At 62.5% G+C, this 23,291-nt stretch overlaps 6 protein-coding genes across 16 annotated transcripts in view; 4 read left to right on the top strand and 2 right to left on the bottom strand.

The window, feature by feature from the left end:
* Window positions 1-3,450, top strand: part of ABCA2 (ATP binding cassette subfamily A member 2) — a 52,494-nt gene extending 49,044 nt beyond the window's left edge. For all 4 annotated transcript variants that reach the window (XM_030001089.1, XM_030001090.1, XM_030001091.2 and 1 more), the window contains 2 exons: window positions 188-394; window positions 656-3,450. In XM_030001089.1, coding sequence (XP_029856949.1) covers window positions 188-394; window positions 656-691 — 243 coding nt within the window. In that variant the 3' untranslated portion in view covers window positions 692-3,450. The remainder of the gene's footprint in view (window positions 1-187; window positions 395-655) is intronic.
* Window positions 714-3,450, top strand: LOC115335420. The gene is made up of 2 exons (XM_030001098.1): window positions 714-1,704; window positions 1,749-3,450. The coding sequence occupies exons 1-2, from the start codon at window positions 843-845 to the stop codon at window positions 1,802-1,804; spliced, it is 918 nt and encodes a 305-aa protein (XP_029856958.1). The 5' UTR covers window positions 714-842; the 3' UTR covers window positions 1,805-3,450.
* A 223-nt stretch (window positions 3,451-3,673) lies between these two features.
* CLIC3 (chloride intracellular channel 3) lies at window positions 3,674-6,754 on the top strand. Its single transcript, XM_030001099.2, has 6 exons — window positions 3,674-3,966; window positions 4,794-4,903; window positions 5,294-5,419; window positions 5,558-5,664; window positions 5,978-6,153; window positions 6,541-6,754. The coding sequence occupies exons 1-6, from the start codon at window positions 3,853-3,855 to the stop codon at window positions 6,700-6,702; spliced, it is 795 nt and encodes a 264-aa protein (XP_029856959.1). The 5' UTR covers window positions 3,674-3,852; the 3' UTR covers window positions 6,703-6,754.
* A 1,004-nt stretch (window positions 6,755-7,758) lies between these two features.
* On the bottom strand, window positions 7,759-10,254 carry PAXX (PAXX non-homologous end joining factor). Of its 4 annotated transcripts, none has more exons than XM_030001100.2 (7): window positions 10,111-10,254; window positions 9,973-10,033; window positions 9,829-9,863; window positions 9,567-9,757; window positions 8,911-8,985; window positions 8,328-8,484; window positions 7,759-8,200 (listed from the first exon to the last, which is right to left on the bottom strand). In XM_030001100.2, exons 1-7 carry the CDS (start codon window positions 10,206-10,208, stop codon window positions 8,161-8,163), a joined length of 657 nt encoding a protein of 218 aa, XP_029856960.1. In that variant the 5' UTR covers window positions 10,209-10,254; the 3' UTR covers window positions 7,759-8,160. The 4 variants fall into 4 exon arrangements, with proteins under 4 accessions (XP_029856960.1, XP_029856961.1, XP_029856963.1 ...); XM_030001101.2 differs by having other exon boundaries at window positions 8,911-8,982; window positions 10,111-10,245; XM_030001103.2 differs by having other exon boundaries at window positions 8,328-8,421; window positions 10,111-10,244.
* On the top strand, window positions 10,208-12,073 carry TMEM141 (transmembrane protein 141). 3 transcript variants are annotated; one of them, XR_003921425.1, is made up of 6 exons: window positions 10,232-10,331; window positions 10,436-10,502; window positions 10,643-10,726; window positions 10,999-11,130; window positions 11,262-11,401; window positions 11,767-11,880. XR_003921425.1 is itself a non-coding variant. In XM_030001107.2 (5 exons), the coding sequence occupies exons 1-5, from the start codon at window positions 10,278-10,280 to the stop codon at window positions 11,844-11,846; spliced, it is 417 nt and encodes a 138-aa protein (XP_029856967.1). In that variant the 5' UTR covers window positions 10,208-10,277; the 3' UTR covers window positions 11,847-12,073. The 3 variants fall into 3 exon arrangements, 2 of the variants coding, with proteins under 2 accessions (XP_029856967.1, XP_029856969.1); XM_030001107.2 differs by lacking the exon at window positions 11,262-11,401 and having other exon boundaries at window positions 10,208-10,331; window positions 11,767-12,073; XM_030001109.2 differs by lacking the exon at window positions 11,262-11,401 and having other exon boundaries at window positions 10,999-11,079; window positions 11,767-12,073.
* Window positions 12,074-13,751: 1,678 nt separating this feature from the next.
* Window positions 13,752-23,291, bottom strand: part of ENTPD2 (ectonucleoside triphosphate diphosphohydrolase 2) — a 33,531-nt gene continuing 23,991 nt past the window's right edge. For 2 of the 3 annotated variants that reach the window (XM_041119938.1, XM_030001093.2), the window contains 8 exons: window positions 18,743-18,860; window positions 18,085-18,235; window positions 17,265-17,424; window positions 16,943-17,170; window positions 16,259-16,528; window positions 15,942-16,061; window positions 15,530-15,664; window positions 13,752-14,921 (listed from right to left, as the gene is read on the bottom strand). In XM_041119938.1, coding sequence (XP_040975872.1) covers window positions 14,721-14,921; window positions 15,530-15,664; window positions 15,942-16,061; window positions 16,259-16,528; window positions 16,943-17,170; window positions 17,265-17,424; window positions 18,085-18,235; window positions 18,743-18,821 — 1,344 coding nt within the window. In that variant the 5' untranslated portion in view covers window positions 18,822-18,860 and the 3' untranslated portion in view covers window positions 13,752-14,720. The remainder of the gene's footprint in view (window positions 14,922-15,529; window positions 15,665-15,941; window positions 16,062-16,258; window positions 16,529-16,942; window positions 17,171-17,264; window positions 17,425-18,084; window positions 18,236-18,742; window positions 18,861-23,291) is intronic. The other variant, XM_030001095.2, reaches the window with a different exon arrangement.

Here is a 23,291-nt window from a genome sequence, read left to right as displayed (position 1 = left end):
CAAAGTGCCTGGCAGAAGCCACCTTTGGGATGGGAGGTAGAGCTAGGTGGGGGGCACAGTGGCAGCCACAGCCCAGTGGGATGCACTGGGGCCCATCTCCAGCAGCACAGATGGCAGGTGAGAGGTGACCAGGGGGTGGAGGTGCAGGCCCACAGGCCCTTGCAGCATCCTGCCCCTTCCCCTGCAGGTGTTTGTGAATTTTGCCAAGAAGCAAAGTGACAACCTGGAGCAGCAGGAGACGAGCCCCAGCTGCGCCTTGCAGTCGCCCCTGGAGCGTGTGCTGAGCCTGCTGCGCCCCAGGGCCGCCCCCACGGAGCTGCGGGCTCTTGTGGTGGAGGAGCAGGAGGACCTGGAGACTGATGACGAAGGCCTCATCAGCTTTGAGGAGGAGAGGGTGAGAGGTTGTCCCCAGATCTGGGTGTCCCTGGTCCCAGCTGTGTCCCTGCCACAGGGCACTGGGGCTGGGTTCTGCGGCACTAGGTCTCGTCCAGAGAAGGGGACATGGTGGGACCAGGGGTGGACCAGAGAGGGCTCTCTGGGAGGGGTGGCTGCTCCCCACCCAGGCTGGATCGTGGCCCCAGCAGCGCTGGGTGTGCTGGGCAGAGCGGGCAGCTCCTGCCCAGCCCCTGAGCCCTGCCTGTCTCTGTGCCCACAGGCTCAGCTCTCATTCAACACGGACACCCTGTGCTGAGACCCCCCGGGGGCCGCCACGTCCCCTGGCTGTGAAGCCACCGAACCCTTTTGGCCTCTCCCCTCCCTTTGCCCATCAAGCGGAGCTGGTGCGGCTGCAGGCGTGTGCCAGGGAGGACACGGCGGGTGCGGCGCTGGCCTGGGCAGACCTCATGAGCCATCGCCCGCCAGGTGGCCTTTGTCCCTTTCAGCTTCGGGGCAGTGTCACTGCGTGGTGCTGGGGGCCACAACCGTCCCCAGCTGGCTCGCCCAGCCAGTGTGTGCCAACGGACAGAGACTGTGAAGAGAAGGACACGGCTTGGTGCCAGTGCAGCTGGCCCTGCACGCTTTGTGGCAGGGACAAGGCCTGTGAGCGGTGCCTTTGGTTGGACACCCGTTTCACCCACCCTGGGGACCCCTGGCCACAGGGACACGTCCACCCCCACCACCATCCTGGCATTGGCGCCACCCCAGCCTGGCCCTGGCAGGGCAGGAGGATGGGCATCTGCTTTCGCCTTGTTTCCATCACCCCTGGCTTAGCATTTGCCCTTGGCAGTGTGGGAGGCTCTGGGTCCGGCGCCATGGGGGCAGGAGCTCTGGTGCTTCACCCACGATTCATTTCTGTCACGACAGGATGTCACCGGCAACCTCCAGCCTCCCTGAGACGGGGACCTCAGCCCTGCTGGTGTGTCCTCCCTGCCCACGCTGCTGCCAGCCGAGGGGTCCGGCCGCCCCGGCCCTGCCTGGCCTTGCCACGTGTGCGCTGGGCACTCGGCACTGTCCCTGGGGCTGGGCAGTGGCACCCCTGCAGAGGGGCAAGTGGTGGGGCAGAGGGGTATTTCACAGGGTATTTCACATGCTGGCACCAGCTGTTTCTCCCCTCTGCCCCCACCACATTCCTCCCCCCAGAGCCCCTCACCCTGCCTCCTGCCTGCCCTCACTTCCCCACCACAGGGCATCGCTGCGGCTGTGCCACCTTTCCACTGTGTCCCCCTCCTTTTCCCCCTTGCCCTGGCACTCATTGCTCAGCGTCTGCCCCTGTACAGGAGCCACCTGCACTGGTTTCTTATTGTTGGGTCAGTGGTGGTACTGGGAGAGCGGTTGCTGTGCCCCGGGATGCCTTCTGAAGCTGTGAGTGGGGTGGCTTTGAGGTATGAGGACAAGACAACCCAGCTGGGTGCTGGTGCAACCGGACAGTGGTGCCTGGGGTGGTGGAAAGGGGAAGGATGGACTGCAGTGGTGGGCCGGCATCATCACCTAGAGCTGGCAGCGTCACCTGGAGCTGGCAGTGCCACCAGGGCTGGCTGTGGGCACCCCCTTGGCCAGCAGTGTCCCTCCTTTCTGCAGAGGGTCCTGCTGCCTTGTCACCCATGGGGGCTGTGCCTGGCACCCACAGCCCAGCAGTACTCCCCAGTGCACAGCTCCCCAGCAACCCACAGTGGTGCCCAGAGGCAGGGTGATGGCAGGGCCCATGATGCTGACCCCAGCCACCCACCCTGTAGGTGCCCCAGGCTTTTACAGCACCCCAGGGTGGCCGTGCACAGTCCCCCCTCCTTCCTGGGGAGCACCCAGGGCCAAGCTACCCGTGTGTGTCCCCACTGCCCTTTCTGCCTCCCTGGCACAGGCTCGGCTGGAGGCCCTGGGCTGGCTCCAGCCCACCGGCAAGCAGGCAGCACTGGGCACCCCAGCTCACTGCCATGGGACAGCACACCATGTGGGGAGGTGGATTGGGGCCAGCCCTGGCCCCACTCAAGGGCACAGAAGCAGGGGCACACCCAGGTGGCAGCTGTCTGCTGTCCCCGTGCCCCCCGATCTTGCCAGTCCTGTATGCCACCTGCTATAGATTGTGATACAATATACAGTATTTTCAATAGGGGAAAAATGGGGGGGAGATAAGCTCTATTTTCAGATTTTTCAGACCATATTTTTTTTAACGGCATACTGGAAACTGGCTGGTCCTGGGGTGGGGTGGATGGCATGGGTGGGCAGGCCCTCACTTGGGGTGTCCCCTGCTCCACTGCTGGGCCCACTCTGCCTTCCTGGGTGAGAACTGGGGGATAAGCCAGCTTGGGGTTAGCCCTGTGCCACCAGGGAGAGAGGGGATGGTGTAACTTTTGGGTCCTCAGATGTGACCTCGGTCGTGGCACCTCAGGGTGGGCATGGTGTCCTGCTCTATGCTCTGGCCAGGGCTTTGTCCTTGCACCATGCCCACCCAGCTGCCCTGCCCCTCAGGGCTGCAGGAGGGCACCAGCACCCCAGGCACAGACCCTGCCACCCCCCCACCCCAACCCTCCCATCTGCAGAGCTGCCACCACCCACTGCTGTGCCACTGTCCCCAGGCCGGGTCCCCATGCCCTGTGGCTTTCAGTGGTCAATGGAGATGCTTTTGTGCTCCCAGGGCACACTTGCCAGCACAGCCTGGGTGGCTGCGGTGGCCTCCCTGCCCTGAGCTCGGGGCTGCCCAGGCACAAACACTGCTGGGGGCACCCTGAGGGTGGCAGCAGGGTGGGAATGGGAGGGCATTGCCCCCGGGCAGGGGTGGCCGCTGCCTTAACACCATTCGCTTCGTTGAGTTTGGCCCCACTTCCTGCTTCGCCTCCCTCTGCACGTCCTTGGCCACCAGCCACGGGCACAGTGCCAGTGCCACACACGTCCCCGGGCACGGGACACCCTGAGGGGTGGGGGGATGGCTTGGAGGAGCCTGTACATTGCTAGCAAAAGAAAAAAAAAAAGATGAAATGTGAAAATAATGATCGTTTTAAATAAAAAATAGTAACTGGAGCCAGCAAGGCTGCATGGTTACTGGTGGGGAGGAGTGCCAGGGCTGGGTGCCCAGGGAGGGACCGGGCTGGGCAAGGGCTAAGGAGGGGGTTCATAGTGCCCTGGGGTGGGGGTGCAAGAGCCTGCTATGGGCAAAGGGAGCTGGGCACAACACAGGCCTGTGCCCAGCACTTGGCATCTTCCAGGGTTGGTGGTGGGGCTGGCTGGGGGCACGAAGCCCTGCAGGCACAGGCAGCGCAGGCAGGGTGCCCAGGCAGGAGCCGCTGCAGCTGGCAATGCTGTGAGCTGCCCTTGCCGGACTCGGCGTGGCAGCAGCAGCGGTGGCCGGGGCCCCATGGCAGGGCGTCCCCGGTTGCGCCGTGGGGCCAGGCGTGGGTGGGAGCGGGTGCACCCTGGGGAGGAATGTGGGCTGGGAGGGGCCGTGCTCCAGCACCGGCACTCACACCACAGCCACCACTCAGCCAGCAGCCACCACCCAGCATGGCCGAGAAACCCCAAATCCAGCTCTTCGTCAAGGTGAGAGGGGTCACAGGGGCCAGGGGTGCCCCGGGCTGGCGGGCACCTCTGGCATCACTGGGCTGGTGTGGCCTGGCCACCCCTGCCCACTGCAGTGCGCAGACGTGGGGCCCTGGGCAGGCAGTGGGCAGCTCGGGGCTCATCTCCATGGCACGGCATGCTGCTGCCTGCCCCACGGGCATGGGGGGCTGTGGGTGCTCAGCATGGGGTGTTGGACTGGGATGCCTCCCCCAAAACTGGGCCCCCTGCCCAGCAGCCTAGCCACCACAGCATCTGCCTGCACCTGCCCAGCCCTTCCCAGCCACTGCCTGGCCAGGGCAGTTTGTCTGGCTACACAGGGCAGGACAGGGCCCACCTGGGATCACACCTGGGGGTGACAGGGCCACCAGCATCGCCATCACCTTCCTCCAGCTCAGCCCCTGCCACTCTGGGCTGTCGCCTGCCACCGCCGTACCCGGTGCCACCACGGTCGCTGCCCCCAGGCCCCAACCCCCTCAGCACTGTGGGGCTGGGGTAGCCTGGGGCCCCCTGCTCTTCTGGGGGTGCCAGGGCCAGCACCTGCTGTGCCACGCAGGCTGCTCTGGGGTGGGGTGCAGAGGCCCCAGGAGCAGGCAGGGGCCAGGGGCTGGCACCCTGCACAGCATAGCAGGTGCCATGGACTGCCAGCACTGCTCGCCAGCCTGCAGCCAGCCTGGGCTTGGCCAGGGTGGGTGGCATGTGGCCTGCCACCCTCCCTCTGCACCCACCAGGGCTGCCCGGCCAGCGCTGCCCCCGCTGCAGCTGTGCTGGGGCGAAGGGGCAGCTGAGCTCTCCCTCTCTGCCTGCAGGCAAGCGAGGACGGGGAGAGCATGGGCCACTGCCCCTTCTGCCAGCGGCTTTTCATGGTGCTACTGCTCAAAGGGGTGCCCTTCACCCTCACCACTGTGGATGTGAAGAGGTGAGTCATGCCCCCCCACTCACCATGGGGGTTGCCAGCCATGGGGTCAGGGCCATGGGCTGGGTGGGACAGCCTTGCCCCGACACACCGATGGGGGAGTTGGTAGGTCCCAAACCCCTTGCAAAGGGACACGAAGGGTGGGCGCTGTGGGATGCATAGAGCCTGTTGTACCCCCCGCCAGCTGCCCACTGCTGCCTGAGGGAGGTCGGTAGGCATTTCCCAGGGCAGAGCTGCCATGGGCACACAGTGAGGCAAGAGTAGCCTGGGGGCACCACTTCAACCCTTTGCACAGGACACACCTGTGCATACAAACACACACACACAAGCGTGTGGTGCCCTGCAGAGCCCTGGGCACTGCCAGGTGTCAGCATCCATCCCCATCTCCTGCAGGGCACTGGACGTGCTGAAGGACTTCGCACCGGGTGCCCAGCTGCCCGTTTTGCTCTACAATGGCGAGCCCAAGACCGACACCATCACCATTGAGGACTTCCTGGAGGACAAGCTGGCCCCCCCCATGTCAGTGTCCGGCACTGCCCTGAGAGGGGGCGAGGGGCCAAAGAGGGGCAGGACAGGCTGAGAGAGGGGAGGCGGGCAGGCAGCACATGAGCCTACTGGCCCCTGCCTCTTTCCTCAGCTGTGCCTGTGTCCCTGCAGGTTCCCCAGCCTGGTCCCACGGTACAGGGAGTCCAGCCTGGCTGGGAATGACATCTTTCACAAGTTCTCCACCTTCATCAAGAACCCAGTGCCTGCCCAGGACGAGGGTGAGGAGCTGGGTGGGGGGACACTACCCTGAAGCCTGGTCAGGTCACCCTGAGCCTTTCCAGCCCTCCCCTGCCCCAGGCCACAGCTGGGTCTCTCCAGGCACTGCCCCTCCCCGTGCAGCTCAGCATGGCCATGCCAGGGCCCTCTTGGGAGGGCAGGGGCAAATGCCATCCTGGGCAAGGCGGGAAGAGCATGGGCAGGCATTGCCTGGGCACAGGGGTGGGCTGGCAGGAGGCCACGGCACAGCTGCAGGGCCCCGTGCCCACAGCAGGGCCATGCCCTGAGCCAGCGGCACTGCCGCCCTCCCCACAGTGCTGCAGCGGAGCCTGCTGCGGGCCCTGCTGAAGCTGGACGAGTACCTGAGTGCCCCCCTGGAGTACGAGCTGGCCCACAACCCCCACCTCCGGGCCTCCCAGCGCCGCTTCCTTGACGGGGACCAGCTCACGTTAGCCGACTGCAACCTGCTGCCCAAGCTCAACATCGTTCAGGCGAGTGTGGGCACCCTGGCGCTGTGCCCTTCTCTCCCTGGCTTCTTGATGTCACCGGCCCCATGCTCTCATCTCCCCCTTGGTGCCTGCAGCAACCCCCTGCTCCTTTGCCAACCCCTGTATCATCCCAATGTCCCCCTGGGTGCATCCCAATGCACCCCCCTCCCCATGACCCCTGCCTGCATGCTGCCTTCCCACAGATCTCAATCTCCTCCGCATCCCCTGCCAGGTGCCGCCAGGGTGCAATGCCAGGGATGTCCCCTGGCCCCCTGCCACCCTTCCTGGCTGGCTCCTGCCTGTGAATACCAGCCCCTGGCCACGGGGCCCTCCTTGGTACACCACAGGCACACAGGGCTGGGCAAGGACTCACCCTGTTTCTGCCCGCAGGTTGTGTGCCAGCATTACCGCCGCTTCGGGATCCCAAAGGACCTGCGGGGCGTGTGGCGCTACCTCAACAGTGCCAGCGAAACCAAGGAGTTCAAATACACCTGCCCCAACAGCGAGGAGATTGTACAAGCCTATCACTCCGTGGTCCGGTCGCCGCAGTGAGCCGGGCACGCGCCCAGGTGGGTGCAGGGCCAGGGTCGGGCAGCAGGCCAGCGTCTGCCCCAGTCCTGCCACGACCACCAGTCCTGCCTGCACGCACTCAGGAGGGCAGAGAGCATGAGCTGTGCCCCTCGCACTCAAATTCCCTCAGGTGGCACCCCTGCCCAAGGTGCCGGCAGCAATCTGCATCACACCAAGCCTGCAAATGCGTTCTCAGCTCTTGTGCTGCTCTTGTTCCTGCTCGGCCAGGAACCCCTCAACCTGCCCTGCAGTCCCTCAAGCATCAGGATGGGTGGAAAGTGCCCACAGCCATGGGCACCATCTATACCAAAGCTGGGCAATGCTAAGGGCAAGGGAAGGAGCTGGGGAGGAAAAGCTGCCCAGAGCAGAGGGCTGCGGGCTACAGACAGGGCAGCGCACTGCAGCGGGCATCCCTGCAGCCTCCTCTGGAGTGACCCGAGGCAGGGCTGTGCCAGGGCAGCAGGCACCACAGGATGCCCCCAAGGAGCTGCACTGGGTGCGGGGAACTGGCACAGCCACGGCAGAGCCCCGGGAACAGAGCCGGGGGGATGGTGCGGGTGGTGGACATGGCCCAGCGCCTATCACCCTGAGTGAGGGGAGCAGAGGGCACTGTCCCCCCAGAACCTCCTGTTAGGAAGCTCTCAGGAGCAGATTTGGGAGAGGGATGGGGGTGAAGTGGGGAAAGTCCAAGCCACATATCAGAGCTCCCGGAAATCAATAAAGGCTTTGCAAGTGAGACAAGCATGAGTCTGGAGTGACCAGCCCCAGCAGCTCTCCACCCTTGCAGGACTTCGCACCGGCCTCCCAGTCCTCTCCCAGTGCCTACCAAAGGCTGGGCTCATTCTCCCAGTTCTCCAGGGGGCTGGGGAGGCTCTAACCACTCACCCACCAGCCCACTGGCACAAAGCTGGCAGGAAAGTGAATTCCTCTGAGCCCCTGACACTCCAGGTTCAGCTGAAATTGGCCACACGGTTCCTGAGCAAGGGAAAGGCAGAATGGACAGACACATCTGCATTGTCCCAGTCCCCAGACACCAGCTGGCTAAAACCACCTTTACTAGCAATCAGTTAAGCACAGGCAATCTTTTTGTTACATAGCGATATAAAAGTTCTTTAAAAACCCTACCAATTCATGGCAAGCAAGGTAGAGAGGTGGCCCCTGCCAGCAGGGAAGAGCTGCAGGGAAAAAAGCCACCGCTTCTGTCACCCCTACCCGATCTGTCCCCACCAAAGGCCCTGCCGCTGCACCAGCTGAGGATCTGCTGCCTGCTCAGGCCTGCCAGGTGCTGGCTCCAGCCCTCTGGGTCCTGCTTGCCCCGTCCACCTCCCTGGGCGCAAGGGGCTCAGCAGGCCCAGGGTGCAGCGAAACCTCCTCCACCAGCCAAACACACGGCTGACAAGGCTCCGGTAGGACTGTCATCAGGGGACGGGACAGCACAGGTCAGGAGTCCTCAAAATCCACTCCAGATGGTGCCCTCTTGCTAGAAGGAGATGGAGGGAGCATCACAGCCCAAAGCCCCACACCTTGCTCCCATGCAGCTACAGAGCAAAGGCCACGAGATCTCCGTGAAGCCCAGCCACAGCACTAGGCCTGGGAGCAGCACTTACCTTTTGAAGCCAGGGTTAATGAGAGACTCTCCTGGGATCTTCCTCTTGGCTGACAAAACTGAGCCAGCACCCCTGTTCTTCCTGGGGCTGGGGTCTGCCTCGGTCAGGGACAGGCAGGACAGGGATTGCAAAAGGTCAGCTAGTTGCTTTGGCAGTCCTGCAAGCCCAGGGTGAGCTTCCAGCAGCCCAGCCTGGCAGGCCCAACTTCATGGTGGGTGAAGAAGGGCCAAACCTGGTCTCCTCTCCCAAAGGAGGAGGGAGCCATGGACCTGCCACGGTCCCCTGTCTGGAAGAGCAGCGAAGCCTGACCTCCTCCTGGAAGCTAGCAAGCAACCTGCCTGATGATGCCTGGCATGTGACCTGAGCAGAGTGCATCCCAGACACCCCGAGAGCCACCGCGCTGAGCCCTGGACCCTTCTGTGCTAGGAAGGGCACCAGAAGAGTGGGGCGGCTGACAGCAGCCACAGCTGAGGGGACTCAGAGTGTCCTGGAGAGCACATGGACACAGGACCAGCAGCCTCCTGGGGAAAAGAAGGCAAACAAGCAGTGGGACCAGGGGATGTGCCCCCTGGCAATTGCCTACCTGGTAGGAAGAGCTGCTGGCTCCAGGCAGCGTTCTTCTCAGGGCTGCAGGAAGACGCTAGTGTCTCCACCACTGCTGAGACAGGAACCAGAGCCAGAGCTTATTACAACACACCCCAATGTGGCATGCAGCACCCCAAGCCTCCCCAGCAAGCTCCCTCCCCTCCACAGCCAAACTGAGCCACATTCTTCTCCCAGCACTCCCACCCAGGCTGCTGCCGCCCCAGGATCTTCCTAGACCCCTAAACCAGAAACCTCTGTAAGGCGACTCCCACACACAGAGATGATGGTGTGGTGCTAGCCACGGGGACAAGGCTGTATTTCTGCACAGAGACACAACACTGCGTCCTCTGGTCCCACGTCGGATCTCTTCTGCCCGAGGTGGCCAAGTGCAGACCCTGGCCAGCTTTGGGAACTGGCCAGCGCATATAGGAAAAATAAGGAAGCAGCCCTGCTGTCCAGCTCTCCTGGCCAGTCCACCCAGGACCGGTGAGGAGAAACCACCTGGGGCGAGGCCAGGGAGGCACAGCCTTCTCCTGTTGCTAGCCGAGCTGGATCACCTGGGGCACTTTTGGGTGGGGGGACAATACCGCAGAGGTGGCAGGGAGCTACCCACCCTCCTCCCACCTTTACCCCCTTCCAAAACCCCCCACAGACCTTCCAGGCGTCTCTCCAGGCTTTCCACATGCTCCGCCATGCCAAACACCAGTGCCTGGAGCTGGCTCCTTGCCTCGGCGACGGGCAGCTTGAAGAGATCCAGGGCCGAGCACTGGGCCTCGTCCCGCGGCTGCAGCGTAGCCTTCCCCTCGCCCAGGCTCAGCGAGGCGGCCCGCCGCCCCAAGGCCTCCCTGCGTGGGCGAGACCGGGGTGAGTGGGGCCCTCGACAGAGGGGCCTGGTCCCCGCAGCTGTGGCACCCACCTGAGCTTCGTGCCGTGCTCCTCTGGCCGGCACCGCTGCGGAAGAGAGGGGGCACGTCTCGACACGGCCTTCCCCGGCCCCCGGCCCGGGCCCCACAGCCGCCCAGGCCCGGGCCTTTCCCGCTGCCCCAGCCCCGCTACCTACGCAGCCGAGCGGCGGGCGGACGCCGAGCTCCCCGGCCCAGACCTCCAGCGCGTCGGTCACACTGCGGGAGGCAGCAGCTCAGGCCGTGCCGGGGCCGCTCGGCCCCTGCCCCAGCCCCGGCCCCGGCCCCGCACTCACTAGACGGTGCCGCCGGGGCCGGGGCCGGGGCGGCAATAGCAGAGGTACCGGCCCGGCCCGGCCTGCAGCAGCTGGAACGGCCCGGCCGGCTCCGCCATGGCGGCAGCGCCGGAAGGGGCGGGCGAGGCCTGCGGGCCCTCCCCGGCACTAGGGCAGCCAGCCCCGCCATGGTCAACCTGGGGCTGCGGCGGGTGGAGGACAGCGTAGCCGCCAAGCACCCGGTGCGGCCTGCCGGGGTCGGGGGCGCTGGGGCGGGCGGGAGGGGGCTGGGGGCGGGTGCCGGGGGGGCCGGAGCCGGCGCCCCGCGCTGAGTGTGCCTCCGCAGGCGCTGCAGCAGTACGCGGCCTGCCAGTCCCACGCCTTCATGAAGGGCATCGGTACCTTCCTGGCAGGTACGGCCTGGCCCGGCTCTCCCCGTGCCCCCCCCCCCCGGCTCCTCCCGGCCGCTCCCCGGGGGCCGCGGGCAGCGGGAGGGGGGTGGCCCGGACGGGGCCGTGGCCGGTAACGACGCCCGGCCCCCGGCTTTCGGCAGGCAGCGGAGCCGCCTTCGCCGTGCAGAAGCTGGTGAACAAGAAGCTGCCGTACAGCCTGCAGTGGAGCCTGCTGCTGGCCGGGGGTGAGCGTCCTGCCCAGCCCTGCCCAGGCAAGGTGGCGGGACCCCGCTCTGAGCGGGGCCGTGCCGCGGCCAGAAGGGCTGTTCGTCCTCGGCCTGGGGGATTTTCTCCCCTGGCTCCTGTCACGGCCCTGCGCCTCACGGCCCTGGGGGGGGGTCGGGGACGGCTCGAAGGCAGCTGCAGCAGCTCATACGCTGGCAGGTTCTTTGCCCACCACTGCCCTTAGCAAATGCCCTTGCTGCTGGTGCTGTCGGGAGCATCTTGGTCTCTTCAGCCGCAGGGTCCCTCGCCAGCTACGTGGTAACCCGGGCCGAGACGCGGAAATGCGCCGACTTCTGGATTTACCTGGAGACAGGCAAGTCCCCACAGGAGCTTGCCGTGGCTGGTAGGGTGTCTCAGCCTGCAGGTATGTTCACATCTCTCCCTGCTGCTTTCCCTGGGCTTGTCATGCCTGTTTCTTCCCTCCTGTGACAATTTGCTGCTCCTGACTCATAATTAAGGTGGTGACGGTTTGTGTCATTGCCAAAATCCCCATAGAAGTCCTACAGTGGCACCCCGCAGCCGAGGGATAGGAGCAGGCACCTGGTGTGGCAGCAGTGCTAGGGTGGCTGGAGCACCCTGCCTGGTCTCATGGCTCCCATGTTCCTCGTGCCCCAGCCCCATCACCTGCGCTGCAGGTACCTGAGCAGGGCTGGCAGTGTGGGGTGGGAGCACTTGCTTCTGCCTGCTACCCTGCCTGCTTTGTGGGTTCACAAGAGCCTGCGTGAAGGGCTTGCTTGCTGGAAGAAGAAGAAGAGGGTAAGGGATGGAGGGAGGCAGTAAACCACTCCGCACCCCAGTTGCTCCGTGCAGTGGGCAGAGCTGGAGTGGACGGTTCCTGCAGCTGCCAGCTGCTTTCTCCCACTGGTACCCTGAGCTCCCAAAGCTGGGCCTAGCTGAAGGGGGTTTAAACGCTTCACCAGGGCTCTGTGGTTCTCTGCCTGCCCCTGGCAAACACTCAAGGATAGTCAGGGGTCCAGGGAGCTTGTTCTTTCTGTTGCAGAAAATCTGCCCAGCCCAGAGGACAGAGAGAGTGTGGCACCACTGGTGAGAAGGAACAAGTACGGGGACGTTGTGGAGTAGCTAGGAGAGCACAGCACACCATGCCCATGTCCTGCTTCACCCCTTCCTGTCTGCCAAGCCTGCCTGCACCTGTGCTGCCTGTGAGACTGGTGGGCTCTGTGGCACTGCCCAGGAACTCAGATGAGTCGATCCAGTGAGAGCGTGGTGGAGGCACCATAGGGATTGCTGCCTCCCAGGTGACCTCTGAGCATCGCACATGGGGGTACAATAAAAGTCAAGAGCTTAAAGTGCACATTGTGGATGAAGCAAAGGCTGGCGGTGGGACAGGAAGAGCTGGGGTGCAGGTGATAAATGTCACCCTGAGGCAGCCCCTGCAGTAAACACTGGAGCAGAGAGCGCTGGTCCCTCTGAGGCCATGGTGCTTGCACTCCAACAGCACAGGGCTGTGAAATGATGACAGGCATGGAGGGGTCTGGGCTAAGCAGTGAGAGGGCAGAGCTGCTGCCGTGTGCTCTCTGTTCTTGAGCCTAGCTGGTCACAGCATCCCTGCCCCTGTAGCAGCAAAGCTTTTCTCGCCTGCCTGAATGGAGCTGAGCCCTGCAGCTGCGTGGCCTCTGGGGGTGTTCTTTCTGCCCCCACAAAGGGGGTGCATGTGTGCCTAGAGCCCCTCTGTGCGGTGCCTGCCTTGTTCTCGGGGCAGTCACCTGGCCAGTCCCAGACTTTCCATCCAGATCCGTAAGCAACTGGCAAGGGAATGGTACTGTCTCGAATCCTGCACACCCAGAGGTGCACGTGGGAAGATTAAGAAGCCTCTTTTACTTCCTTTTTTCCTAACAGCAAATTCCAAGTCATGGCTAGGGCAAACTGGCTGCTCTTGGTGGATGTCCAGCTCTGATTCAGCTGCAGCTGAATTTCTTTGAAGGGGAATCCCAGCCTGGGATCTGGAAGCTAGCTGGTTTCTTAGACCAGAGCAGCAGCGTTTCAGCTTCAGAGATCAAAAATGCCTCCTGCCCTGGGAGAGCTGGAGACGGTCCCTGAGCCTTGGCACAGGAGGGAGTCCCTGTGCTGGGGACATGAAGGGCCCGGGGAGGAAGCTGGGTTTGGGGGCTCAGAGCATCATCTGAACTGGAATCACATTTGCCCTGTGCAGAGAGTTGGGGAGCAGCCAGCAGAAGAGCTAAAAGCAAAGTGGCTGTGGGGAACAGGTGGGTTAAGCCAAGCACAGCGTACTGGGAACTCAGCTGGAGCAGGGAAGGGTGTTGCTAAGTGAGCAAACCCATGAAGCTCGTGCCGCCTGCGAGAGCAAGGAGGGCAGTGAGAAACTGCAACTCTTACTAAAGCCGCTCCTCTCCTGGGGCGTGCAGAGGAACGTGCTGGGGTGGGAGGCTCTTTCAAGATGGGCTTGATGAGTTGCGACTGGCCCCGCAAAGCTGTCGGGCGGCTGGATGCATGCCATGGTTGCTCTGAGCTGCCAGTGACTGCATAAACAAATTGCCAACCCTGTGGGCTGCTCTCATGCCCTGCTTGGGTACCAGACCCGGTTCCTGGGGTGCCGAGGCTCCCTACATGTTTTCCTTGCGTCGAGGCTGCGGTCGTGAGTGCAGCGGTGAATGCACAGGACAGACTCAGCTTGAGCGCTGCCTGCTCGTGCCTTTGGGGTGACTGGACCTTGGGAAACCTGGACTTTGCCACCATAGCTGGTTGAAACTCTTCCACTTCCACGTGGGCCTGAGTCTGGAGTGAGGTTTCAAGCCCGTCTTGGTCCATCTTGGAGGATTCTCCAGGCTGGTAGAGCATACAAAGCCATGATGGTGTCTCAGCACTGGGCAGGCTGCAAGGGATCGAGACCTTCAGGCAGAGCCTGACCTGTGGCTGTGTATGAGTAGACCCCGTAAGTGGCTCTACCCCTGCAGGACAGCCAGGCTTGATCAGCCTGTTTCTGATCAAGAGCCACAGAGCCATAAGAGTGGTTACAAAGATTTATTTCTGATTATAAAAAAAAACCCAAAACAAACAAAATCAAAACTTCTGCACGTTCGCATGTCCCTGTTTTTACTCATTTGGAAATGGAGGTACATCCTCCCAGCTGCCTGGTGTGGGGTGATGCAGGGCTCAAATCCTAAGGCAGTGCAAAGCCCCACTCCCGCAGTGAGCCCATCACCTCTGTGATGGCACAGCCATGCACCAGGGAGCCACAGGGGCTTTTTGTGCCATTGCTGTGGGGACAGAGGAGGCTCTGGCTGTGGCAAAGGCAAGACTGACTTAGGAACTGCAGGAATGGGGAAAGCACCCCATCTGGTTGCTGAAGGGGGACATGCTGCCTACAGCCCACTTCTGGTTGTTGCTAAGCCCCTACCCAAAGCCCCTGTGCTGAGGCTGGTGGAAGTCCAGGCCAAGATCTGGCCCTCAGGAAGGTCAGTGGGGTTTGTGCATTGGCCAGAAAGACAGCATGGGCTCTGGGTGATGCCCAGAGCTCCCCAGGAGGCAGGGCTGATGCTCCAGGGACAGGCTAGCAAGCTCAGCTATAAGGACTAGCATAAGTAATACTTCCCACCCACCCTATGCACATGAGAATAAATCCTGCTGTTGTCTGGACTCGCTGGCCCAGTCCAGCACAGGTCTGGTGGCAGAAAGATGCCCCAGGTCTGGACATCGAAATCCTGAGCCTGCTCTGGGGTCCGTCCCCAAGTAGCACTGGGAAACCCTTAAGCTATTCTTCTGCAGGGCCAGCGGTCCTCTTCTGTCCCCCCTTTCTGCAGCTTGAAAGCAAGGGGAGGGCAAAAAGGCACAGCTTTCCTTCTGGGACAGGCAGCGTTGGGTATCATAGGAGGACATCTCCGAGCACTTGCCACATCCCACGTGTTCAGGCCATGGAGACTCCAGCAGGAAGGATGGTGCTGGTTCCTGCAGACAAGGCCCACCCTGTCCCTGCTGTTAGATTGTGAGGGACTTGCTGTGCCGGAGCAGGCAGACGGCAGTCACCAGAGACGTCAGGGTGGTGACCACAAAGAGCAAGATGAGGATGACCCAGTAGTTGTACAGCATGCTTTTATGGGAAGAGGGCTTCTCTGCTGGGATCATGTTGGTGAGGTTCAGCATGTAGCCCAAGGCCCAGCCAATGGAGGTTTCTCCTGCCTGTGGAAACATCATGGCATTGTCACCACCCTAGTCAACCCAGCACCATGGCCCTCAAAAGACCTTCCAAGGACTACCTCACTGTCAGCCCAATGGAGGAGAGGGGTTTGGGGCAGTCCACAGCACCGTGAGCCCTCACTTGCCCGCTGGTCCAGCCAGCCCTGGGACAAAGCCGTGACTGTCCCATGCTGAGCTGGGCTCATCCAACGGGAGCAGGATCTCATCCGCTCAGGCCAGTCCTGATCTTGCTGCCCATCCCATGGCTTGTGCAGGTGAGGGGACTTGGCAAAGGTGGGATCCTGCCCTGAGATAACTTCCCAACAAACTAGATCAAAATGTTTTTTGAGATGGATGGTGTCTTGAGGGCCAAGGAAGGACCTTGCAATTCATGACTCCATGACCACCCTACAGTCAGCTCAGCTAATTTTTTTTTCCATCTCCCAGAAGATCCACCCAAAACCTGGCAGTCACAGCCTGCCCCTGTTCCCCGAGATCTTCCCTCACATTGCTTGGATCTTTCTTGTTGTGGGATCATCTCTCCTGCAGGGCTTTTTGGCCTAACTCCAAACAGATACCACGGGATGGGTATGTACTCTGGTGTTACCCACCTTCTTCTGGAAGGCAATGTTGGGGAAGGAACGGTTGTTGAAGTTATAGCCTTTGGTGGTGAGCAAATAAACGAACGTGCTGACAGCACAGTAATCCGGCAGCCTCTTCTCCAGCTTGGGGGCTTTCTGGAGCAGCTGGATGGGATGCATGGAGGGAGAGAAAAGGGGTCAAGGCAACAGGGTCCAGGCTTTCTTTCTGTTGCCTGAAGCTCTGGGTGGTTGCATCTGGCTGGCTAAGGCACTGCCAATACCCACCTGAGCCTCTCCTGGTCCCATATGGGAGTCATCACCTACCCTCCCCCTACTCCCTGGGTGCCAGGACACCCAGCCCCCTCCAAGGGCTGCTCTCAGAGCCCAGATGATGCCCCACATGAAGCAGCCCTCTCCTCCCCGCCATGCCCAAGGAGCCCACCTCACTCCAGCTGGTGGCACACACGGTCTCAGCAGCATCCTTCAGGTCACTGGGCAAGTGCACGGGTGTCCCCATCACTGCCTGGATGAAGTCTACCGTGTAGAAGAAGGCAGAGAAGGCCTGATGGAGGAAAGGAGGCAGCTGTGGGACAGGCTGGGAGCAAACCCTCTCGCCATGAACAGCTGCTCTGACCAGTGTGGTGGGCACAAGTGACTGCCCTTCCAGAGCTGGGGGGGCTGGCTTTGCTGCCATGTGATGCTGGGGACACCTGCCCACCTCGCAACCGGGCCACCAGCCCACTCCATGCCAGGACTTACGATGAAGTTTCCTGAAACCTCTGGCTGGAAAATGCCATCAAAGGAGCAGCGGGAAAAGGAGCAGGTGGTGAAGTCGAAGAGCTTGCTGACATGCAGAGCGCAGAAGCTCCCATTCCCAGTGCCGACCACGGTGACGGTGGTGTTGAGGGCAAGGCTTGGCCTCTCCTTCTCTGTGCAGGGGCTGTTGTAGACACTGCTCAGTGACAGGCTCTTGTGGTAGCCTGTGGGCCAGCAGGGATGGGTGATGGTTGCTTGGTAGCTTGCAGCCTGCCAAAGAAGCGACACATGGGATGTGTGAGCTGTGCTGTAGCCCCAGCTTCCTGGTGCTGTGCGGCAGCCCCAGCACCGCTGCCTGCCTGCCTCTGTTTCCCTGCTGGGGAGATGCAGAGGAGCGTGGGCAGTGGTACGCAGAGCTGGCAGTTGCCACAGGCATCTTGAGATGACTTGGGACGTCTTGGCTCTGGCTGAGGGGTACAACACCTTATGGAGAAGGTGGGAGGAAGCCCTGCGACCATGGGAGAGGGTTTGGGGCAAAACCCAAGAGTTGGCTGGGAAAGGTGTGCAGCTGGCCCTGCGGGGCTGCCCTAGAGCCAGGGCTGGGGGACACCCCTGTATAAACACCAGGGTGAGGGGGCAACTACAGGGTAATGACAGCCAGCATCCCTGTTGAGCACACGCTGGTACCTGGAGGAGCTTTGAGAGCAGCCTCTTGAGCACCTGGTCCCTTCCATAGCAGAGGAAGCTGTGGGTGTACACTTTGTACACCTGGCCGTACAGCTTCAGCATCACCTCGTTTCTGGGGTCTTCAATGGAGTCCCTGGTTTCAAAGGTGATCTGTGTGGAAGCACCCCCGAAGTCCATGGCACCCAGGGTCTTCTTCTGGGGCTGGATCCATTCCCCGAGCCACCCACGCTGAGCAAGGAAGACAAGAGTGGGGATGTGATGAGCTGCAGGACAGCCTGGCCACCACGGCTGTCCCCGCTGGGCACCACGATCCCCTGCCCACCTTGATGAAGTTCTCCAGGAGGTAGTTTGCAGTGACCCAGCCAAAGACCCCTTCCTCTTCCCCCGACAGGATCTTTGCCCCCCGGAAATCGAAGGGGTACGACTTCAGCATGGCTGCCACGGTGCTGAGGACGGCGTCTGAAGCCTGCACATTCGTGATGCTGCGGGCCAGGCAAGAGGGCAGAGTGGCAGGGCTGCACTTGGGTGCCACAAGCGGAACCCTGCTGCCTGCACAGCCCTCAGGGCCCAGCCCCGCCACGGCACATGGGGCAGGCGGCAGGTGGGTCCTCACCCGGGTACCTGTAGGGATGTCCCCAAAAAAGCCCAGCTAATTCCTCTTGTCTCTGCCAGAGAAGGAGGCAGGTGGCAGGGATGGAGGTGTGCTCCCTCCTTCTGAGCCATACCCTGTGGCTGGGCGAGGGGGGCACGACTCACTCCTCTGTGTTGTTTTCAGGGTGTAATTACTTTCACTGCATCCCATCAGGCTGGCAATGGGTGCAGGGGGCCTTTCCTCCTGGCTAGCCAAAAAGACTGGTTGGGTTATCCCGGTGCTGGCTCCACACCAGCCGCTTTTCAGCCAGGGATGTGCTGGCTGTGCCCTGCAGAGCATCTGCTCTGAAAGGCAGGAACACCTCTGCAAGGGACACGAAGCCAGGCAGCTGGGAGATTTAGGAGATTCACCTGGCAAGGGGGCAAGATCACAGCTGTCCTTCGCCATCTCCACCCCTGCCATGGGTGGCGAGACAGCAGGGTGGCATGGCAGGGCCCCCCCAGGCAGCATTTGAGGCCAGGCAGCTGGCATGGCCAGAATAAGCACTCACTTGAGCAGGCGCATGCCAGCTGTGGCACCCAGGTAGAGTGGGGTGCCTGCATGTTTCTCCGTAGGCACATCTCTCAGAGCCTGGTTCAGGCAGGGCACCAAGCTTGTCCCGGCAGCTGGAGGGTTGGAGCTGTAGCTGGAGATGCCAGGACCTGTGAAGAGGAAAGAGCATTGCTCCCTGCAGGTGGTGGGAAGATGCTCGGTGGGAAGATGCTTGGTGGGCAGCTTTGCCCTTCCCAGGCTGTTCAAGAGGCAGGTGCTGCAGGTTTCTGTGGGCATGGAGTCCTTCAGAGTCCAGCCACATCTCCCTGCCCATGCTGCATCCCCCGCTGGCTGACAGCCTGGGAAAGGTTGCTTAAATGGAGAGTGGAAAACCATCCCTCACTCCTCAATGGGCTAGGCAGGGAGCTGAATTGTTTCCTGGTGGTTCAATGCATGCCAGGAAAAGATAAACCACAGGCATGCAAACCTGGGGAGGGAGATGGGGAGGTTTTGGGAACAGAGCTGGACTCCTCATAACACCTCACTGCACTGGTGAACACACAGGGAGGCAGCTGGGCATGGCAGGGGCATTCGCACCATCGCGGTGCCCTGCCCACAGGGGACACGAGAGACCCTTCCACCAGGCACTGGCCCCTGGGGACTGGGACAGTCCTTACCCTCCACATCGCACATGCTGTGCTCGCTGACCACCCCAGTGTCATTCTCCTTGTCTGCAGGCCACTTGTAGATGAACATGGCTGTGTGGGAGGACCCGGCGTCCAGCACGATGCCATACTGCAGGGGGGAGGCAGTGGGTCAGACCCGGAGGCAGGAGACTCCCAGCTGCCCCAGGCCATCCTGAAGGAAGGCACTGGGGCTCAACAACCCATGGTGGCTGGCCGGTCCTGCCCTGGCAGCGCCCGGAGGAGCATTGTCTGGCAGAGGTGAGCGCTGCTTAGCCCAGCATGGGCATGGCCTTGCCCACACCTGCCTGCATGGGACTGGGAGCGGGTGCTCTCCCCAGCCAGGGATACTGGCCGCCCCAGGATGCCGGTTGGCACAGCACAGGGACTCTGGTCTTTTGGGCATTGGGACCCCCCTTGAGCACAGACTGAGAGGCTCTTCCCCCACTGCTTGCTCCCATCTCCCCACAGCATTGCTCCTCGCCAGTGGGCATCCATGGTGAGCTGTGCCAGCAGGTCCCTGGGGCCAGTGGTAGGGGGGACACCTGGGAGAAGCCCCTCTGGGATGCAGCTCACCAAAGAAGGGCTGCCAGGCACCTCATCCCTCCTGCCCTTGTATGGCTTGGCCATTCTCTGGCTATAAATAACCCCGTTCCCTCCTGCCAAACAAGGTTACCCAGCTCCCACAGAGGGGCCGCCCCATGCTGCCTTCAGCCTCCCCAGGCAGACCCCCCTCTGCTTTACCCTCCGCACTGCCTGCAGGCTTGGGGCAGCCTGAGCTGGCCCCCTCTGTGCCCCTGCCAGAGCTGCTTTGCTGATGGAGAGGAGGCTGTGAGTCTTGGCGGGGGGGGAAGCAAGGCAGGATCCAGTGCTGGCCCAGCTGAGCATCTCTGGGGTGAAACCACTTCAGGCTTAAACCTGGCTTGTACAAAGGCTCTGTCTGCTGCCTGCCCTGCCCGGGCCCAGGTGCAGCCCCCAGGCTGGGGCAGGCAGCTTCTCTCCCTGCCCAGCACCCGGCAGCCATCCCAGCCCTGCCTGGTGGGTGCCCCTGGTCCCATCCCTGTCCCTGCCAGCCAGAGTGGGCTCCAGCCTGAGTGGCTGCACAGTTGGGTTTTGGCCAGCTCAGGCAGAAGAAATAAAGTGTCAGGGCGCAGACAGGGATGCCTGGGGTTCCTGCTTATAGGCAACCCCCATTCCCACGTGAACTCATGGCCCCACACCAGTGGCACCCCCTGCTCCCTCAGGGAACCATTTCCAATGGGTGACCCCCTGCCAGCCTCCCCTGGCTCCCATTAACTGCCAGTGGCTTGCCACATGGCCTGGGCCAAAAGCTACGAGCCAGCGGAGAACACCCTTCTGCGGCCAGACTGGGGCTGGTGTGCCACGGCACTGGTGTGGGGGAGCAGCTCCTGGCAGTGCTGAGGAGGAGCGGGGCTCTGACAGCGACCCCCACCCAGCTGCTGCTCCAAAGCACAAAGCTGGGGAGCAAGACCCCCAGTTTGGGCCATTTCTGGGCTGGGTGCTGGGGTCAGCGCCCCGGGCAGCCTTGGGGCAGGTCTCAGGCCCCTCCTCTGCCCAGCGTGCCATGGGCCATGCACCCCCTGGCACTAAGCATCCCCCCCAGTCGCTCCTCACCATAGCACCCACTGCCTTGCCTGCCCGCCCTGGGGCTCCATGGGCACCCCCTGCACCTCCAGACAGGCAATCACCTGCCAGGCACAAGCAATAAATGATGCTGAGTCTGCCCCAGCAAAGCTGCCTGTCCCAGGGGACGCCTGCTGGCATGTCACCACTGGCTCCCAGCCCCACAGTCCCCTCGGCACATCCCCTTCACTGTCCCAGCCCTCGCGAGCGGGTGCTGGCATCCCCATGAGGGGTCCCCAAGGAGGGTCCAACCCCAGCGGATCCCTCTGCCCACATGTGTGCCCACACGCCTTGTGGCTACCATGCAGATGTCCCCGGTGACCTCACAGGGCACCACGCCACCCCAGATATCACCTGGAGTGACATTAGCATGGTGACAAGGTGACAACGCTGTCCTCAAAGGGAAAGCATCAACAGATTACCCCCAAACCTGAGGCTGAGCATGGCTGGGACCCCGGGAGCAGTTTCCAGCCCCAGGATGACACAGGGTGGGCTGCAGCCTGCCGAGGGGGATGAGGCTGGAGACGGAGATATCTATGGGGTGGCAGGGGCTAAGAAATACCGGAGCAGGAGGCAGCAAGGATGACCTGCAGTGGTGGCAACACCTGGTGCCACACACCAGGAATGGGGACAGCCCAGAAGGAGCAGCGCTGGGGATGCTAGATCTACCCCGTGGCAGGAACAGACATGGCCACACGAGCTTGGACGCACAGCTGGATCCGGGATGGGCAGGGAAAGGCCCATGTGCCTGTGGTGGGGGGAAACCTGGCTCAGGGGATTGTGTCCTGCCTTCACCAGGGCTGTCTCGGCTGTGCCCTGCTTCCAGCCCCACAGAGAGCTGGCACACATGGTACACGTGGGGTTGCACATGTGGCAGGGGGGTTGCACGTGTGTGGAGATGCACACATGTAGGTGCACATGTACATGGATGTGCATGCATCTATGTGTGCATGCCTGCAGCTGTGCACGTGGCAGGGGTTGCATGGACATATGCAGGTGTGTGCAAATTTAGGTGTGGGGGTGCATGCACATGGGTGTGCACGGGTAAGGTGTACATGCACATGTTTGTGTGCATGTGTGTGCGTTACATGCATTTAGGTGGGTGTGCATGTGTGGGTGTGCATGGGCTTGCATGTGAGTGTGTGCCCATGCGGGCACGTGTGTGTGCCTGGGACAGCCATGCTGCCTGTGCAGGCCCAGGGAAGCGGAGCACACGTGGCTGCAACTGCAGCTCTGCTGCCCGCACAGGGAGGCCAACAGTGAGAGGCAGCACTGATCCCACACCCAGGGCAAGCCCCGTGGGGAGGTGTCTTGTTGGGCATAACAGTGACACCACTGGGGTAGGTTGCAGAACCAGCTGCCCCACGCAGGTGCATCCTGGTGTCCTTTGCTGCCAGCACCTGTGGGTCAGGGTGGGGAGCTCTCCTCTCAGATCCCGTTGTCCACACGGGCAGAGCCCATCGCTCCCAGGTGCAGGGAGGCAAAGATGAGCAGCAGCCCCAGGACTCGTGGGTGAGGGATGGTCTGTGGGACCCCCCCGATCGACGGTGACCCAGCCCTAGCAGCAAAGGCAGCAGCGCTCAGGCTCAGCCGAGGTAACGACATGCGGCAACACGAACCACTGCAGCATGGTGGGCGCTGCCAGCCACAGGGAGTGCCCGGCGCCCAGCCAGCCGCTGACACCATGGCTCGCTCCGTGGCCTCCCCGGCATGAGAGGAGCCACTGCAGCCTCACGCCAGCCCCCTCTGACCCGCTCCTGGGGGGCACAGGGTTTTGCACCCCAGCCTATCCCTGCAGAGGAGGCATCCTCCCCGGCAGCGCTGGTGGTGGTGAGCAGGGGCGGAAGCCACATGCACAGGCATGTGCACACAGAGGGGCCAAGGCAGACCTGGATGGCCAAGAGGGTCCCCAGGGATGAAAGAGAGGTCCCGTCCCCTCCTCCAGACCTGAGGGTACACACCTGCATGGGAATTGGGGATGGGGTCACACACAGCAGGGCTGTGATGGCACCAGCCACTGTCCCTGTCCCTGCCCCAGACCCTGTCCCTGTCCCAGCCCCTGTACCTGGGCATCGGAGCCATCACCCAGTGCAGAGCGAGCCACTGTGCAGGCACCAGCCATGGCTGAGCTGTGGGCTCACAGCCACGTGGGGGGCACAGGCAGGTCACCTGCAGGGGCCCTGCAGATGGAAAGCCCCAGGAGGGAGAAACCCAGCTGAAAGACCATCTCGTTGGGCTTACGCTAGATTTGCAGCATAAGCACTGCTCTCAGCTCTTCCAGTCGAGGTGTCCTGTGCCTGCCAACATGCAGGCTGGAGGGACACAGGGATGCCCTGGCACGCTCCTGTGCTGGTGCATGTCTCCCATCATCCCTCTCATCTGCCCTAGCATGCCCGGCTGTCAGCACCCCGGGGCTTGGCGGGGCCTCGCACACGTGTTCGTGGCCCTGGCTCCAGCCCGTGGGACAGCCCCCAACCCCAGCATCTCCTGGTGGCACAGGGATGATGGATTTTTCTAACAACAGGACCCTCTGACCAGACCCTGGTGATGCCGCAGGGCAGGGGGACATGGAGGTCCCCAGCTTGGCCTCACACTGGGACAGTGTCCTCATGCCACCCCTGGCCCCGCTGCCTCCTGGGTCATCCATGGCCCTGCGGGCTCTGTCCCACTGCAGCATCGCTCAACCCAGCCTGAGCCAGGGCTGCTCAGTCACAAAGACCCTGCAGAGGGGACGCAGAGGGCAGTGATGTCCCCAAAGGCCTCAGGGCAGCGAGGTCACAGGTAGAGCTTAGGGGTCCTGGTGAGTGCATGGCTCTGCCCAGAAACATCCCACACGCCAGGGGAGGAGGTGGAGGGGGATGCTGAGAACTGCCCTACTCGCTGCAGCCCAGCACCATGC

Source organism: Aquila chrysaetos, chromosome 24 (assembly GCF_900496995.4).
Source record: "Aquila chrysaetos chrysaetos chromosome 24, bAquChr1.4, whole genome shotgun sequence".
In the NCBI taxonomy this organism is placed as follows: domain Eukaryota; kingdom Metazoa; phylum Chordata; class Aves; order Accipitriformes; family Accipitridae; genus Aquila; species Aquila chrysaetos.
This window is presented reverse-complemented; position numbering and strand designations above follow the sequence as displayed.